Source organism: Phragmites australis, chromosome 21 (assembly GCF_958298935.1).
Source record: "Phragmites australis chromosome 21, lpPhrAust1.1, whole genome shotgun sequence".
NCBI classification, from domain to species: domain Eukaryota; kingdom Viridiplantae; phylum Streptophyta; class Magnoliopsida; order Poales; family Poaceae; genus Phragmites; species Phragmites australis.
In genome coordinates, this window is record NC_084941.1 from 7,885,237 (window position 1) to 7,904,525 (window position 19,289).

Consider the following 19,289-nt stretch of genomic DNA (forward strand, 5'->3'; position numbering starts at 1 on the left):
AAAAGCTAACAATTGCATCCCTCTTAATAGTACGGCTATCCTAGACTCAATTTCAAAGATAGAACAAAATAAATCCTATTGAGTACTACAAACCGCTTCTCTTTTCCTTTCGAGGGGCGTCAATCATCGTGAGTCTTCACAAATGAGACTAAAACCTGTTCATAGCTTCGATAAACATATTAGTTCCTTAATTGTTTTGTCATCAATAAACCAAAATCCACTTAGGGGGTCTAGATGCACTTTCAGTTATGCCTGTCCGATATGAAGGCACTACCTTCAAGATGTCGAAGCGGTCTTTGCCTATCCGCCATTTTAGGTTTGCTAGGCCAAAATGATGTCGGACGGAATGCCTGTCCAGCACGGAGACTTTTGTCTTCGAGATGCTGGAGCGGTCTTTGTCTATCCGCCACGTAGGTTAGCTAGACCTTAAAGATGGCGGACGGAATGCCTGTCCAACACGGAGACTTATGCCTTCAAGATGCTGGAGCGATCTTTGCCTATCCATCACGTAGGTTCGCGAGACCTTAAAGATGACGGACGGAATGCCTGTCCAGCACGGAGGCTTATGCCTTCAAGATACTAGAGCGGTCTTTGCCTATCTGCCACATAGGCTGGCAAGACCATAAAGATGGCGGACGGAATGCCCGTCCCGCACGTAGGCTTTATGCCTTCAAGATGCTGGGGTTTTTTTTGGGGTATTGAGCCTGGGGTTCTTTATACATAATACTTGCAGAGGGTCTCTGCATTCCAACTGTGTTCGAGGGGGTCCCCTCTGTATCGACCAGTCGGTAGGAGTCGGGTCTGTTGGACTTGAGGACCAGGTATGAGCCTTCCCATTTGTTGCGTAGCTTTCCCGGGGCTAGGGCGCGTCGAAGCACTAGTTCGCCGGGTTTGAAGTTTCGTGGTGCAACCCTTGGATCATACCAAGCCTTAGTTTTCTTAATGTAGTGATCTAGGTTCTGAATGGCATGGAGTTGCGTGCCTTCGGTAAGGTCGAGGGAGAGCTCCCTTTGTCCGTCAGTTTGTGGGTATTGTACCCGAAGTGAGTAGGCCTTGACCTCAGTGGGGGTCATGGCTTCGTCTCCGTATAGGGTGTGAACCCGGTGGCCCGTGTGACAGTGGTGCGGAGGGACCATAAAACCTTGGGTAATTCGTCGACCCATAGGCCTTGACCTAAGCCGACGAGGCAGCGATTTAGATTGGAGAGGATGTTGCCATTGGCCCTTTCGACGGCTCCATTGGATTGAGGGTTTCGAACTGCTGCGAAGCATAATTCGATGCCGAGGTCGTCGCAGAACTGTCTAAAAGGTCTGGAGTCGAATTGTGTGTCGTTGTCCACTGTGAGTTGTCGTGGGGCACCGAAGTGGTAGATTATGTTCTTCCAGAAGAATTTTTGGACATTTTTTGATGTGGTCGCAGTGAGGGGTTCGGCCTCGACCCATTTGGAGAAATATTCCAATGCGACCACTGCGTACTAGAGGTTTCCTTTGGCGCAGGGAAATAGACCGATGAGGTCCACACCCCAACAAGCCAGGGGCCAGACAGGGGCAATTGGTTGTAAAGGAGTTGGAGGCCGGTGGCTTTGTCGTCCCATCCATTGGCATCCTTGGCAGGTGCGAACGAGTTCTTCCACATCGGACATAATCATAGGCCAATGGAGCCCCTGGCGAAGTGCCTTACCGGCTAGAGCACGAGGTGCCAGATGATTGCCGCAAAGGCCTTCGTGTATTTTCCTGAGGAGGTCAGCTCCTTCTTGTTTAGTAATGCATCGAAGGAGGAGAGCGCAGACACCTGTCTTGTAAAGGGTGTCATTTATGAGATGGTAGCCCCTGGCGTGATGCTGGATGCGGCGGAGTGCAATTGGGTCGTCCGGTTCTGCTGTTCTTCTCAGGAAGGATAGGAGAGGGTCCCTCCAGTCCGCAGTTTGGATGGGGAGGATTGCGACGGCTGTCTCGTCAAGAATTCTGGTGGTCGGCTGGTGCAAGGTCTCTAGGAAGGTGCCTATTAGTGGGTCTTTACCCGTGGCTGCAGCCTTTGCTAAGGCGTATGCCTAATTGTTGTCCGTCCATTGTATGCTTCGTATTGATATGCCGCAGAAGTGTGCCTCGGCTTTGCGAATGACCTCGAGGTATGTTATCATGTCTGGATGCTGGACTTGGAAGTTCTTGTTGATGTGACCGGCGATGATCTGAGAGTCGGTTTGGATGATGACTTTGGCTACTCGTAAGGCTCGTGCCTTTCAGAGGCCTAAGAGAACGGCCTCGCATTCGGCTATGTTGTTGGTCGTCTTGCAATCTAGGCGAGCGGCGTATTGAACCTGCTGGTCTGTGGGGAAGATGAGGAACGCGCCAGCTCCGGCGCCTATGGAGCAGTATGCTCCATCAGTGTAGATGGTCCAGATGTCTTGGGTGGGTGTAGTGGTGGGTTCGGTTTATGCCGGGGTCCATTCGGCGATGAAGTCTATCAAGATTTGGAATTTTACGGCGATGCGGGCTACAAACCTTACCACAAAGGGGGCTAACTCTATCGCCCACTTGTCGATGCGTCCCGTTGCCTCCCGGTTGCGAAACATGTCACCAAGCGGGTACAAGGTTGGGGCAGTGATGTCGTAGGCAAGGAAGTAGTGCCGAAGCTTGCGCGAGGCCATCAGTAGGGCGTAGGCTATTTTTTCGAGCTCAGTGTAACGTGTCTTAGCCCCGGCTAAGGCCTCCGAGACGTAGTATACAGCCCTTTGAGTGGGGCGACTGCTACTTTTTTCCTCTCGTACCAGGGCAGCGCTGATGGCAGATGCAGAGACGGATAGGTACAAGAGTAGTCCTTCACCGGGGAGGGGCATCGCGAGTGTTTCAAGGTGGGAAAGGTGCGCTTTTAGGGCCTCGAATGCTGTCTGGCAGTCCGGTGTCCACCTAAATGGCTCGGAGCCCCTTAGCATTTTAAAGAAAGGAAGGTTGTGCTCAACGGATTTTGAGAGGAAGTTACTGAGGGCCACGAGGCGGGAGGCTTAGGGCCTCGAATGCTGCCTGGCAGTCTGGTGTCCACCTAAATGGCTCGAAGCCCCTTAGTGTTTTAAAGAAAGGGAGGTTGTGCTCAGCGGATTTTGTGAGGAAGCGACTGAAGGCCGCGAGGCGGCCGGCCAGACGTTGTACTTATTTAGGATTGATGGGAGGTGACATTTCTGCGATAGCACGAATCTTGCCCGGGTTAACCTCGATGCCCCTTCGGGAGACAAGATATCCTAGCATTTTTCCACCTCTAGCGCCAAATACGCATTTTTTTGGGTTCAGCCGTACGCCAGCGGCTCGGAGGCTGTTGAATATTTCTTGTAGGTCGGCAACGTAGGTGGCTTCTAGTTGGCTTTTCACCACGATATCATCTATGTAGGTCTCGACGTTGCAGCCCAACTGCTGTTGCAGCACCTTGTGTACTAGGCGGGAGAATGTGGCCCCGACGTTTCGATGACCAAAGGGCATCTGACATAGCAATATACTCCGAAGGGGGTAATAAAGTTGATCTTGTTCTCATCCTCCGTTGCCATCCACACCTGGTGGTATCCGGAGTAGGCGTCGAGGAAGCTTAGCATTTTGCAGCCGGCTGTGGAATCCACCAGCTGGTCGATGCGGGGGAGAGGGTACGGATCCCAGGGGCAGCTTCTGGACTTCTTCTTTTGCAGCTTCTGCCCGCTCCGGAGAGAGCTTGCGAAGCCCCTGGCGTACGGGCCTTGCCTTCGGGTCGACCTGGAGCGAGTGCTTGATGATGTTGCGGTCGACTCCTGGGAGGTCTTGCGAGGACCATGCGAAGGTGTCGAGGTTACTCTATAAGATGACCAGAAGTTGGGCTTCTTGCCCAGAGGCAAGGTATGCCCCTATTTGGAAGGTCCGATCGGGTTGGTCTTGGTGTATGGGAACTAGCTTTATGTCCCCCTCTGGCTGTGGCCTCGGAGGGCAGCGGTGCCCGGGGTGAGCTGACGGAGGATCTTTCGAGTCCTCCGTTGTCATAGTGTGGATATGGCGACTGGGGAGCGGAGCAGGACTACTGGCTCCAAAACCGGCAGTGAAGGGGGTTTTAGAGCCGGCAGTGATAGGAGGTTTTGCAGTAGTGTTACAATCTCGGTCATCCAACTTCATAGAGACTACGCTGTGGACTATGTGGTCAGGGTAATGCAACAATATTCTAAAATGGGCTACCTGTTGGGCGCATACAATACCGGTGGCTATTAATTCTTATTAGTCATTTGTCTCAAGTGGAACTTGGTGTGGTACCTCAACTCATCAAGACCAGTAGAACCAAAAGGCAAACATAGAGAGTGTGATTACAGCGCTGTAAAAGGATTGCTCGACGCGTAAGTTCTGCTTGGCTTAGTTTACATATTTAACTTTTCTAACATTCAAATGTTTATTAATCGATCCCTCTTTATGCAGGATTTTTAACAAGTACCTTTGAGATGATTCTGACTACAATGCGAAAGACGGTCACAGAGTGGCACATAAGACCGAGTTCACGGTATATGCTACCAAACAGATTACCAAATGCTCTTTATTGTTGCTTTTTTTCTTTTGATCTAATAGTAAATTTTTCTTTTTAGCAGTGTCACCAACAACCACCAAGCAACGTCTGCAAATTCTATGTTGCGTGAAACATGCTCCTCATGATCCGAGCAAAGGAAATGAAATCCCCTAATGTAAGTTCAATACAAATTTATTCATAACTAATTTCAGTAATTAGTTTAATTCCATAAGTACATGACATTGGTTACGCATCAAATTATGTAGGATTTTTTAGCTTGTTTTTTTTGTCAATGCTGCACTCCCAGAGATTCAACAACAGATCATCGAGTTTATGATATCCGTAGTCATCGACCCACACAGCGAGTTGCACTATAGAAACCATAGGTTATAAGTTCTTATATAATATGAACTGATTGGAACTTTGTAACATTTGCGATTCTACGATGAATTGATTAGAACTTTGTAACATTTGTTATTCTGTGATGAAGTGAGTTCTTATATAAGTATGTTTGTCGATATAGATTTGTATGTATTGTTGTTGTTTGTAGGGAGAAGACGGCTACCAAATCATTGCTATGCTCCAGGATGCAGCCAGAAAATAAGATGATCCTGCAGGGCAACCTACACATAAGTGATGAATAATCTTATTAAGTGACAGATAACATTACATGTCACTTATATTAAGTAATAAGTGACAAGTTAATAGATTATCTATCACTTATATTAAGATATAAGCAATATGTAACATTTTCACCTGTCATTTATGTCAAAACATAAGTAACGTGTAACTGGTTATCCATAACTTATATCTTTCTTTCTATACATGGGAGACACACGTTAGTGATAGATCACGATTGCGATCCATCACCTATAACATCTTTATTAGTGACAGATTTTTTTCTTATCACTTGTAATTAGGCATCAATAGTACGTTGAGAGTGACGAGTCACCATAACCTCTTTTTTTTCAGTAGCGATGTGTCCATGCCAGCAAGTCGATGCGCCTCCGGAGCGCTAGCTGCCCGGTGCCGCCCGGCCGGCAACTAACACATAGTCCCGGGCCGGAGACTGACTGATCGAGGTTATGCATGCTTTCGTTCGTCGAGATCTTAAGCTGAGTTGTGTTAGGTGTATGTATATACCGTGCGATCGATAACCACTGGTTCTGTTTTAAATCATAGAGATTATTTTCGATTCGCGCTTCCAGTTCTTCTATACGCATACTCTCTCTCTCTCTCTCGTTAACACGACATCATCCAATCCTCCTCCTACACGAAGCTCCTCAACGTACCAATCACCAACACTGATACACATGTATGCAGCTGCTCGCTCGCCGGGTTCAATTTTTCAGGCCATTCCGGCCAATCTGGCGTCCATCTCGAGGACGGTGCTGAGGTTCATGGGGCTGACGTAGTCGAGGGAGCCCGTCATGAACTGGCTCACGATCACCCGGTTGGCGCGCTCCGTGGGGTGGTACGCGTCCCAGAACACGTACTTGCCCCGGTCGCCGCACATGTTCGACGCCGCCGTGCACAGCCCCAGCCCGTTGTGGGGGCCCTGCCCGCAGCACGCCTCCTTCGCCGTCGTGAACCCTGCGTTTAACACGCCTCGTTAGAATAGAATCCCTCGTGCCCGTGCGCGCGCAACCGAGACCTCAAGAGTGGTGTGATGGGTTGCCGACAGACTCACCGTAGGCGGCGGGGTCGCTGACGAAGTCGAAGTGCACGCGGAACGCGTTCGCCGCGATGAACGTCCCCGCGCCGAACCGGGCGTTGAGCTGCTCCAGCGCGCGAGACAGCTGCGGGTTGAAGAGCGACGCCGCTCGCATCAGCTCCACCGCGCACTCGCCGTTGCGGCTGCGCTCCGCCAGGATCGCCGGCGCGCAGCCCAGCGGGCCCGTGCCCGTCACCAGCACGCGACGGCACCCCATCGTGTACAGCCTCTGCATGCATGCATGCCGGTCAGAGCGCGCACCGCACGTACGTCAATGTGTCAGTTGCCATAAGTAGAGCAGGGAACGTACGATGAGGATCTTCTTGTACTCGGAGACGAGGTAGCGGACGTAGTCGGGCAGCGAGAACTGGCGGGAGCGCAGGGAGAAGGGGATGAGGTAGTAGTTGTTCACGAAGTCGTTGCCGCCGAGGGTGATGAGAACCAGCGCCCGGCGCACCACCTGCCGCGCCCGGGCCGCGCCCACCAGTGCGCGCAGCTTGCCCTGGTACTCGCCGAAGTACTTCAGCTGCCTTCCTATCCTGATGATGTCCACCTGCATGCACGCACATATTTGCACGCGTGTAAGACGGCGCAAGCACGCGTGCACGCATGCACATATGAAGTACTCACAAACTGGATGCCGGTGTCGTTGAGGATCCCGACGCCGGCCGAGGCGAAGTTGGCGCCGACGAGCAGCTTGTTGCCACGCAGCTCGGGGCTCAAATACGGCAGCGTGGGCTCGGCGCCGAGGTGCTCGCCTGTGACGAGACAGACACACACGACAGAGCGCGCGCAACATTACACAGCAGGTTAGCATGCCAGCAGCACAAACTCTGCACCGACGACGAACTGCTGAAGCGCAGAGGAACGCGCGACGTACTGATGATGTCGGGGATGTTGAGGCCGTTGGAGAACCGGCCGGTGGCGCGGTGCGTCGGGTAGTCGATCCCGTACGGCGGCGAGTCGGCGCGCGCCGTGGTCATCAGGTAGTTGTTGTTGCCGCTGTCCACCAGCGAGTCGCCGAACACGAAGAAAGCGCGCGCGCACTCAGACGGCCTTCCGAGCAGGCCCAGGGCGAGCACCATCGCCAAGAGACACCTCACTAGGAAACGGTAGGAGGCGCTCATCCTCAAGCGAGGTGATTGGTCCTTGCACTGATCGATGTTCTAGTGGGTATTCAGAGTTCCGAGGGTTTTATACAGGATTGCTGCTAGCTCATTGGACAGATGGGCACGGGCCAACAGAAACCAATGGAATGGAATTAATCGAGCCACAATCTTAGATGCGCATGCACCGCGCGAGAATTCTCATGCGCAACTCATAGCAGCTGCTGCTGCTGCTTGCATGTTTCTGCCCACCACCTTTCCCTATCCATCAGCATTAAGTTGTAGTACTCGTTACCGCATACATTCAGACGTTATTCCCTCGGCATGAGCAAACTGTAACCATTCGTATTTTTCTTGACGATGTTTTTCAGGAAAAGCAGAAACAGTGAGTGAGGGGGTGAAACTGTAGTAGCTAATCCGAGTGCACTGGCATAGAAAAAAAAATCTCAGTTACTAGTAATTTAGTTTCACCTCTTGAACATAGCATAGTTCAAAACATGTGCACCATCTAGACCTATATATATATATATATGTTAAAGTGTGCATTCCGGTGTTTAGAGTTCTAGCTTCGCCTCTACAGTGAGTGGTGAAAAACTTAGTTCCTGACCTCTGTCTTAGGGATATATCGCTTGTTTTTTTTCTTTAACTTCACCATCTCATTTCGATGGCGATGAAGGTGGGATCTACTAATGTGCTCTCTCTCTCGGATCGCAACATGGTCGAGTACGGAAACCTTTTTCCACACCTTAGTTTCCTATCGACCTCGGCTGCATAAGGAAATACTTTTTCCACAAATGTCTGATACATGTTAACATCTTATTGGAGCAGAGATTGGAGATGTACTTTTATTATTAAAAAAAAGTGTTTAGTTTTCTCGTCCTACGCATCTTCCCTACACATGTTGCTGCTCTGTCCAAATTTTGTGGAACCTTTTGGTCGCGATCGTGATGCATGTGATGAGTGGCGACGCTAGGTTCACGCACCATGGTGCACATGCATGCACTAGGGTCCTAAGAAAATTTTAATGTTATTTATGGTGTATTGCTTGAAAATTGAATGATTGCTATATACACAATGAAGTGGTGCACTAGGATCTTCTTCCCTCAAGCTTCGCCACTGCATGCATGCGACCAGGGAGGGAGCGAGCTTACTGGAGTAGATAACACTGCATTGTTCATGTGGAATCCATAGGTACTGACTCGTACGAACTCATCCATCTCGAGTTGTCATTAATAAATCATTAATGAGCTTATTACAAGAGTTAAGTGGAAGGCCGGAAGACAGGTAGAGACCCTTAAATATTTGCCAACCCTGGCAGTTTAGATGAGCTAGCTACTCCCTTTTTTTTTTTTAGATGAGGACCTTGTTGAAAGCCGAACCTGAACCAACGGCGCTCTAGTAAAGGAACAACGGCCGCACAAAATTTTTCACCAAGCGCAATTGATTGCATGCGCCTGAAAAAGTGATGAGCTGCCAAGAACTCAGCATAACCTACCTGAGAGTTATGATCATCTGAAAAGAAATCTACCAACGGGGAATAATGCAGATTCTCAAAGATCATATAACCGGCTTCTCTGGAACTTCATTTAGTACTCTGTCGAAGCTGACATGTTTGGTACTCATCATCAGATTGCAACTGGCTGCCGATGATAACAGTATACGCCAGCCTAGAATCCTAGAGGTCTTTTCTACATCCTAGAGGCAAGACTATACTCTAAAATTTTATCTCTTATAATATTATTATAGTATCTCTTAACACTATTATAGTATCCTCTATTTTTTTTCTACTCTAACAGCTACATATTTTCTGTTAAAATTATTAGGATCCGCCTATAAAATAATTCATAATAATAGTATTATAGAGATGTGGCCTATATTGAGCCCACCATCTATTAGTATCATATTGCTAATATGAGGTAGATGTAGGGATTTTCTCTATATATATGTAAGGATCTCCACCTCATTAGATACACGTACAACACAGACTGCTAATTAAGAGTAGCTCTAGAATTGAGAACGATCTCATTACGTAAGTCTATATAAGAATTAGGATTTTGCTTCTTTCTCTCTCAATTGTGCTACTACTATAGTCTATTCCATCCCGACGTCGGCGTGCACCAACGAACGGGAGAGCAGGTCTCTGAAACCCTCGCTCTTGAGATCTTGCATCGAGAGAGGGCGAATAAGGTTTTTAGGAAGCGCTGATAATATGATCATATCAATTTATCAGTTTCTGCTCATAAATTATTTATGGATTAGGTTAAACCTAAATGTGCCTACTTTTTTAATAATCCAAAAATCTTATTGTAGGCACTTAGATTTATCAATGGATGGTTTTGTCGATGCACTGAGACCAGACAAGTTTTCTGGTGTGTATTTTAAGAGATGGCAAGTTAAGATCACTTTGTGGCTAACGGCTATGAATGTCTACTAGGTGGCTAATGGCAAGCTGAAATGAATCATTACCGCTGAGCAGATAAAGATGTTCACAGATGCCAATACACTTTTTGTAGGATGCATTCTTAGCGTTCTTAGTGACCATCTTTGTGAAGTGTACATGCACATAAAAAGCGCGAATGAGCTGTGGGATACACTGAATGCTAAATTTGATACATCAGATGCAGGAAGTGAACTGTATATCGTAGAGCAATATTATGACTATAAGATAGTTGAAAATCACTCTGTAGTCAAGCAGGCTCATGAGGTTTAATGCATCATGAAGGAACTCGAACTCCTCAAGATCAATGTACCTGACAAGTTTGTGACTGGAGGCATCGCTGCCAAGTTACCTCCTTCGTGGAGAAACTTTGCCATTGTTCTAAAGCACAAGAGATAAGAGATTACTGTTGAGAGTTTAATCATGTCTCTTGATGTTGAGGAGAAAGTTCAGGCTAAGGATATGAGTCTAAAAGGAGGCAAGGGATAGACTAGCGTCAATATGGTGCAAAAGCCCTTCCACAACAAGAAAAAAGGGAAAGATAATAAGCCAAACAAAACTACCACTTTCAAGAAGAAGAAGATAAATATAGCAAAACTGTCTTGCTTTGTGTGCGGTGAGATTGGATATTTCACCAAGAATTGTCCAAACCGCAAGGGAAGAAAGGCTCCACAAAAACATAACTCAAAGACTGCTAATATGGTGACCATTGGCGAAGCTGAAAATGGAGCTACAGGGTATGAAAATTTACCTTCAGTATTTTCATATTTCAGTCTACTAAATGGTGGATTGATACAGGGGCCAATATTCATGTGTGTGTTGATATCTCAATGTTCTCTTCTTATTAGGTCGTCTATGATTCTTCCGTCCTAATGGGGAATGGGTTACATGCTTCTGTTCATGGTGTTAGCACGGTAGATCTGAAGTTTACTTTGGGAAAGATCGTGCAGCTGAGAAACGTACAGCATGTCCCTACAATGAACAAGAATCTAGTTACTGGCTCCCTTCTTTGTAGAGAAGGGTTTAAGGTGGCATTAGAGTCCAATAAAGTAGTAGTGTCAAAGCATAGACAATTTATTGGTAAAGGCTATGAGCGCGGAGGCATGTTCCGTTTTTTCCTTTCTAATTTCAGCAATAAATTTGTGAACCATATTTGTGGCAATGTTAATGATGATGTTAGTGTTTGGTATTTGTGGTTATGTCATTTGAATTTTGGTTCTATGACTCAACTTTTTAGCATGAGTTTAATTCTAAATTTTTTTATGGTCAAAGATTCTAAGTGTCATAGTTGTGTGCAACCAAAACAACCTCATAAGCCCTACAAGGCAACCGAGGAGAGAACTTTGGCACCTCTAGACTCATTCATTCATATCTATGTGAAATCAATGGTGTGTTGACGAAGGGTGAAAAAAGATATTTCGTGACTTTGATTGATGATGCGACTAGATATTGCTATGTTTATTTGTTGAAAACAAAAGATGAGGCTCTAGATCACTTTAAAATCTATAAGACAGAAGTTGAGAATCAACTAGAGAGAAAGATCAAAAGAATTAGACTGGATCGTGGTGGAGTATTTCTCTAGTGAGTTCGACTTATTCTGTGAGAAACATGGGATTATTCCTGAGAGGACGTCTCTCTATTCACCCTAATCAAACGGGGTTGCTGAAAGGAAGAACAACACACTGACTAACTTGGTTAATGCCATGTTAGACACTGCGGGATTATCTAAGGCATGGTGGGGGAGACCCTGTTGACTTCATTTCATATCCTGAATAGAGTTCCTTTCAAGGATAAGGAGAAAACCCCATTTGAAGAATGGGAAGTGAGAAAGCCATCACTTTCTTATTTTCATACTTAGGGATGCTTTGCGAAAGTCAATATACCAATAACTAAAAAGCGCAAGCTTGGACCTAAAACAATTTGTGTCTTTCTGGGATATGCTCATCGGAGCATTACTTGTAGGTTTTTAGTGGTTAAATCTGAGGTACCTGACGTGCATGTCGATACAATGATGGAGTCTCCTGATGCAATATTTTTTGAGCACATATTTTCTATGAAAGATTTGCATAGCATGTCTAGACTATCTTCTGTGATAATTTCTAAACCTACTCCACCTCTTGAGAACAAACACATGAGCAAGATCTTGAGAAGGATTATAGTGATGCTCTTAGGAGGAGTAAGAGACAAACGACTGCAAATTCTTTTGGTGATGATTTCACTGTGTATCTTGTAGATGACACTCTCAAGTCTATTTCAGAAGCATTTGCATCTCTAGATACAGACTATTAGAAAGAGGCTGTTCAGAACGAAATGGATTCCATCCTCACAAATGGGGCTTGGGAGGTCACAGAACGATCATATGGTTGTAAACATGTGGGTTGCAAGTGAGTGTTCAAGAAGAAGCTTAGGCCCAACGGTATTATTCAAAAGTACAAGGCTCGGCTTGTGGCTAAGGGTTATACCCAAAAGGAAGGTGAAGCCTTATTTGACACTTACTCACCTGTTGCGAGATTGACTACTATCCGAGTGCTACTTTTCTTGTTTGCCTCATATGGTCTCATCATTCATCAGATGGATGTTAAGACAGCTTTCCTTAATGGAGAGTTGGACGAGAAAATTTATATAGAACAGCCTAATAGATTTGTAGTAAAAGGTCAAGAAGGTATGGTGTGTAAGTTGTTGAAGTCCTTGTATGGCCTTAAACAAGCTCCTAAATAATGGCATGAGAAGTTCGATAAAACTTTAACATCTGCAAGCTTTTCAATCAATGAGGTAAATAAATATGTGTATTATCGCCATGGTGGGGGTGAGGGAGTTATATTGTGCTTGTATGTTGATGGCATACTGATATTTAGGACAAACCTTAAAGTGGTTAATGAGGTCAAGTCTTTCTTATCTCAGAGCTTTGATATGAAAGATCTGGGTGAGGCTGATGTAATCTTAAACATCAAGTTAATCAAATGAGAGAATGAGATTACTCTTACACAATCTTATTATGTTGAGAAGGTCTTAGCCACTTTGGCTACTAGGACAGTAAGTCTTCTCCAACACCTTATGATCCCAGTGTGATACTTCAAATGAATAAGAAAAGTGGTAGGAATCAACTGAGATACTCTCAGATTATTGGATCACTCATGTACCTAGCTGGTGCTACAAGGCCTGACATCTCATTTATTGTGAGAAAATTGAGTCGCTTTAATTCTAACCCGGGTGATGAACATTGGCATACGCTTGAGCTAGTCATGAGCTATTTGCTTGGTACTATGAGTTATAGTCTTCACTATTCTGGGTACCCATCGGTACTGGAGGGTTATAGTGATTCAAACTGGATATCTGATGCTGATGAGATTTACACCATAAGTGGATATGTATTCACTTTAGGTGATTTTGTTGTGTCATGGAGGCCTTGCAAACAGACCATCTTAACGATGTCAACTATGGAAGCAGAACTCACTGCATTACACATAGCCACTGTTGAGGCAGAATGACTGCGTGAGTTGTTGATGGACTTACGTGTGATTAAGAAACCGGTACTGGCTATCCTTATGAACTGTGATAATCAGATGGTTATTATCAAAGTAAACAATTCTAATGATAATGACAAGTCATCAAGGCACGTAAAGAGACGATTGAAGTCTATCAGGAAATTAAAAAACTCTAGAGTGATAACCTTGGATTATATCCAAACAGTTAAGAACCTAGTAGATCCCTTTACAAAGGGACTATCACGAAGTGTGATAGATAATGCATCGAAGGAGATGGGTATGAGACCCATATGAGTTATGCCATAGTTGTAACCCAACCTATGTGATCGGAGATCCCGTGAATTAGGACCTGGGAAGAACAAACTATTGGTCTAACTGGAGGAGGGTACCTTTGTTGTTTGACCCACTTGAGTGAAGATGCAATACTCTCAGAGATCTGTAAAGAAGGTTGGCTATTGCTTTAATGTATTCTATTGGCTTTAAGTAGTGAAGATGCTGACCTACAGGGCATTCTTGAAAGAACACACCTATATGAGTCTGACTGTTAGTCGCAGTCTATGAGATTTGGGTGATCTCTAGTAAATTTATGAAGAGACCATGGAGTAGAACTTATATACTCCACCCGCGGGGTAGCCTACTGGCAGCCAAGTATTAGTTATGATTTTAAGTAAAACTTGTTTGCACAAAACTTGCAATTCAAGGCATAGTCTATTGTTCAAGTTGTGAATAAGTGTAGCTTGATGTTCTAGGTGGATGTTGAACTTAACAGACTCCATAGAAACACTAGTATATCAAACAACAGTGGAAAACTGGCAATTCTCTATGAGACTTTGAGATCTGATGAGAGATTATTAGAATTATTGAAGCCGGCTCATGTAATAATTCGTAATAAATCTCAAAGACTCATACTGTAGAGAGGTGGCCCATGTTGAGGCCCACCCTCTATTAGTACTACATTGCTAATGGAGGTAAAGGTGGAAGGTTTTCTCCGTTTATATATGCAAGGACTCCCACCTCATGAGGTATACGTATAACATAGACTGCTAATTGAGAGTAGCCCTAAAATTGAAAACGCTCTCATTATGTGAGCCTATATAAGAATTAGGATTTTGTCTATTTCTCTCTCGATTGTGCTGTTGTTGTAATATATTCCATCCCGACGTCGACATGCACCGGCAAACGGGAGAGCAGGTCTCCAAAACCCTAGCGCCTGAGATCTTGCACTGGGAGAGGGCGAATAAGGTTTTTGAGAAGCGTCCCGCGCGACTGCTCAAGTTCTTCACCACGGCTCCATCTTCCTTGTCAGTTGAGCGCTGCCCGCTGTTATCATCAACAAACTCGGCGCGTCATCAGCAGGATCGATCATGCCGTCAATACAGTGCAACCAACATCTTCAGCAACCTCCACAACACAGAACCCGACGTAAAAACTATGTTACTTGTACCTTATTTCCTATATTCCTAATTTTGAGTATAGTAGATCTAGTCATATGTTGTGCTTTTGTATATATGTCTAGATAATGCTCTGATGATATGATCATTTCTACTCATGAACTATTTATGGATTAAATTAAACCTAAATGTGACTAATTTTCTAATATTTTCTACCTTCAATTACTCTCTTCGGAACCCATAGACATACTCTATGAACAGTGATAGATGTCATCTTTTTTGGCCGCAAAAATATTGCCGATCTCTCCTCACCAACTCTCATTTGTATCACTGTAGAGGTCGAAACCGATCCTACTGGAGCCAGATGCAAACGGCAGAAAGAAGCAAACGCATGGCATAATGATGCGACCACCTAAAGATGACCAAATGGGCCAATCGAGCCGGCCTGGCACGGGCCCAACTCGGCACGGCCCGAAATCGGCACGGCCCGATTGGCCCATTTACTGTTACGGGCCGTGCCGTGCCGGCCCGCGTGCCGAGTCACCGGCCCACAGCACGGCCCAACTGTCACCGTGCCGTGCCGGGCCGGCCCACGGCACGGTCGGCACGATGGGCCCGGCCGGCACGACGGGCCCATTCGGCACGACGGGCCCAGCCGGCACGACAGGCCCAGTCGGCACGGTGGAGGCACGACAGGCCCGTTTGGCACGACGGGTCCGACCGGCACGGTGGAGGCATGACGGGCCAGGTCAGCACGGGAAGGCACGACGGGCCCGGCCGGCACAGTGGAGGCACGTTCGGCCCGTCAGCACTCCGAAAAATAGGAAAAAAATCAAAAATAATAGCTAAAAAAATCCAAAAAAAACAATAAAAATATAGAAAATAAATACATAAGAGCTTTATTGATTGGTTGCCTCGTTAAAAACCTTTCTACTAGAAGGAAAAAAGAGTACAACCTATGATTATGCTCCGAAAATTACATGGTTTCATTAGAAACCCCAGAATTTTGCTTGCAATATTTAATATGCTTCCTTAAGTGTCCCGTTCCATTTGGAGATCTGGCACCTATTTCTTTGCTGCATATATTACACTTAGCAAATCTTACCTGTTCCCCGTTAATTTCTCTGAAGACCTTTTCAAAATATTGCCACACCCATGACCATGCACGCGAGTTCTCGACGTCTTGATCCATGAATTGAAATATGGAATTGGTTTCTTGATGTGAAGTGGCTATTGGCTACTTGGCTAGCAACTAGAAAAAGAGAGATGGGTGGCCGATGAGATCACATGGAGTTTGAGATGGAGTAGATGGTATTTATAGGCCACGATGAGAGGAGAGGTGGGTGGGGGTGGGACCGTGGGGGTTATTTTAAAAAAATAAATAAATAATATGAATAAAAAAACTTAGAAATAATAGGGGCACATGATTAATTCTAAAAATGAGCTTTATTGATAGGTTGTCTCATTAAAAACCTTTCTAGCAAAGGAAAAAAGAGTACAACCTAGCTCAGAAAATTTGAAATTACACGTTCTCATCAGCATCTAGATACAAATTTTGAAATGATTCTTCAAGCTCAGTATTTTCTGCAGTGTGTTGCATTCGTGCTTCAGCTTGTTCCCAATCCTTTACTATGATAAGTATTTCAACCATCTCAGTTGACAGATTTGTTCTTCTCTCTTCGATTATCCTTCCTGTAAGACTGAAGGCAGCCTCAAAAGAAATTGTAGATACAGGAACCGTTAACAAATCTCGCGCTAACAGTGAAAGCACTGGATAATTCGTCTTATGCTCATGCTACCATTGCAGTATGTTGAAGTTTTCTTGTTCGTGGCTGATAACGTCACTGTCGATGAAGGTAGTTAGCTCCCCTCCGGATGTTGGAATTCCGGTGCCTGTAGCCGTAGACGATCGTGACGAAGAGTCTGAACTTCTTGATGAAGAACCTGCACCAAATATTTTTTTCTCCACGTTGTCGTCTTCTTACTTGTTGTGGGTGCTAGTGGAGGTCGTTGCAGGTGAACTTCACCATACTTTGTTTCATATTTACTATAAACTTCGAATAACTTAGAACGAACATTAGTATAATAATTAGAATAATCGTGGCCAAGAGCATCACCTAGAATTGCGAGAACTCTACAGAAAGCTGCAATTTTAGCTCTAGGATCTAAAATAAAGGCAAAGACGTATAACAAAGGAATTTCTTTCTAATACTTTAAGAATTTAGATTTCATAGGAACTACACAATCTCTTAGAAGATTGTCATTTTCATAGTTGTTTAAATGAGTAGCAATTTCAACAATATTATGCACTACTAAACAAGATGTTGGATAATAAACTCCTGATAAACTCACAGTTGAATAATAAAAAATTCAAGAAACTCCAGTATCCTTTCAGCAACATACCAATGCACTTCCGTGAGTAAAATTTGACCCCATACTGATGGTAATGTGTATGAATAAACACACCAAATGTGTTCTTATATGATATAATATTTTTAAGCATCAAGAAAGTAGAGTTCCATCTCACCGGCATGTCCAGAGTAAACTTGCGTGGACGCACACTCATTGCAACACAATACTGTTTATATGCTGCAATTCGTTGGTTAGAGGAGTTCACAAAAGATATTGCAGTACGAAAATCGTCTAAGTATCGCGACAACCTCTTCAAACCGGATTTTACTATAAGATTGATAATATGACAAGCACAACGTTGATGTAACAAGAAAGATTCAGCATAGGTACTAAACAACGGAGTAAGAATATCCATTGCTCTAGAATTTGTACCGGCATTATCTAAAGTGATAGAAAATATTTTATTCGTGAGACCAAAGTCTGCAACTACTTGAGATATTTTTTCAGCAATATTTTCACCGGTATGCGCGTTGTCAATCAAACGAAAACCTATTATTCTCTTTTCTAATTCCCAATCATTATTAACAAAATGAGCAACCACACTAAGATAATCCTCTCTAGCCCTACCTGCCATATGTCCGAGGTCAAAGCAACTGAAAATGTACATGTTTACAATATTTCTTTAAGCTTGTTACGACACGTATTGTAGTATTTTACCATATCCCTACTAGTTGTCTATCTAGAAACATGCGTGAACCTAGAATTATGAGCTTGTGTAATGTAATCTTCAAATGCAGCAGACTCACCGATATTGAGTGGTAGATCCGCTCTTGCAATGAAGCGACATAGCTCTTTTCGAGCATTGGCAGAGTTGTACTCCCAATGACGAACAGAGCCGTCGGGGTTGTACTGCAACACCGTCTGCTTCATAGCTGCTCCACTCTTTCGCTTGCAACTTGTTGCGTGCCTCTTCAAGTACCCCGTTCCACCCGAGGGCTTTGCAGATAATTCATGTTTACAAATATAATACCTAGCATACCTGACACTTACCCCATCTTCCTCTTTGTAGAACCTTTCAAAGTCTTGCCAAACTTCGGAAGTATCGGCTCTTGATCTTTTAGACCCGGTGCTTGCTAATGTGTGCGCACTTGTAGAGCCTGACGATGGAACTGCTGCTGCATCACCTGCATGTGAACCAACCGGAGGTTCGGTCTATCATCACCTGCAGCACTGGTATCAAAGGGGCCGTAGTCCCATGTGAGACCTTGGAGAAAAAAATCATGATCTATGGATGTATCACGATCACCCTTTTGATCATCCTACTGGAGACGCCCTAAGGACGCAAGACAAGGACCTAGATGAAGATAAGCACATGTCACTGAAACCCTCACCCCAAGAAGGCAAGCCCCGGGTGAGGGTTTCAGAGCAAACACCTCGGATGCACATGTTTTACTGCTCTATGAACAGTGATAGATGTCACCTTTTTTGCTACAAAAATACCGCCGATCTCTCCTCACCAACTCTCATTTGTATCACTATAGAGGTCGAAACCGATCCTACTGGAGCCAGATGCAAACGGGAGAAAGAAGCAAACGCATGGCATAGTGATGCGGCCACCCTTGATCATCCTACTGGAGACGCGGCGCAAGACAAGGGCCTAGATGAAGATGAGCACATGTCACTGAAACCCTCACCCCCAAGAAGGCAAGCCCCGGGTGAGGGTTTCAGAGCAAACACCTCGGATGCACATGTTTTACTGCTCATCTGCTTTCTTCGGAACAGCACGGTCCTACACTGGGCAGCTAGTGTTTTGTCCCCATCACCAATGAACACTGCACGCAGTGGCACTTGCCGTCCCTCCTGCTTAGGTTCGTTCGTCTCATCCCATTTTTCATGCCATTCAATGGCCCTGCATTCACCGCCGGCGAGCGAGTGCACCAGCAGCCGCGCGCGGCAACCACTGTGTGTTGCCCGCCGCCGTGCTCGCTCTCCCGTTTGCTAGCTCGAGACGTCGTGTCGCCGCCAAGCACCCGACAGCGACGCGTGAGCCGCAGAGGCGCAGACCGTGCAAGTACCTGAGGCTGGAGATCACTCTGTACTGTTCGTAGCCTTGATTGCGCACGGCCGGTTCATTTGCAGCGTCTGTCTGTTTGGTCGAAAGAGGAGGCGAGGCCCGGCAGATACGGCTTCGGCGGCGAGTTAAGGCCGGTGCTGCGTTGAGGAAGCGCCGTGATGGTTCTTGAGCTCTAGTTTTTTATGGTAATTTGACAGCTAGATCCTGGAGCTTTCCGGCATACAAGA

At 45.5% G+C, this 19,289-nt stretch overlaps 1 protein-coding gene across 1 annotated transcript; it reads right to left on the bottom strand.

Annotated features, from left to right (window-relative positions):
• Positions 1-5,600: 5,600 nt before the first annotated feature.
• Positions 5,601-7,395, bottom strand: LOC133903620 (GDSL esterase/lipase At5g33370-like). The gene is made up of 5 exons (XM_062345047.1): positions 7,098-7,395; positions 6,848-6,975; positions 6,528-6,770; positions 6,194-6,446; positions 5,601-6,096 (listed from the first exon to the last, which is right to left on the bottom strand). Exons 1-5 carry the CDS (start codon positions 7,342-7,344, stop codon positions 5,852-5,854), a joined length of 1,116 nt encoding a protein of 371 aa, XP_062201031.1. The 5' UTR covers positions 7,345-7,395; the 3' UTR covers positions 5,601-5,851.
• Positions 7,396-19,289: the final 11,894 nt, after the last annotated feature.

Excerpts from the sequence above, each read along its gene's own strand:
- LOC133903620 (XM_062345047.1), bottom strand. The coding sequence starts at position 7,344 with ATGAGCGCCTCCTACCGTTTCCTAGTGAGGTGTCTCTTGGCGATGGTG. Across the intron at positions 6,771-6,847 it reads ACGACACCGGCATCCAGTTT|GTGGACATCATCAGGATAGG; the intron begins GTGAGTACTTCA and ends GCGTGCATGCAG. Across the intron at positions 6,097-6,193 it reads CAGCGACCCCGCCGCCTACG|GGTTCACGACGGCGAAGGAG; the intron begins GTGAGTCTGTCG and ends TGTTAAACGCAG.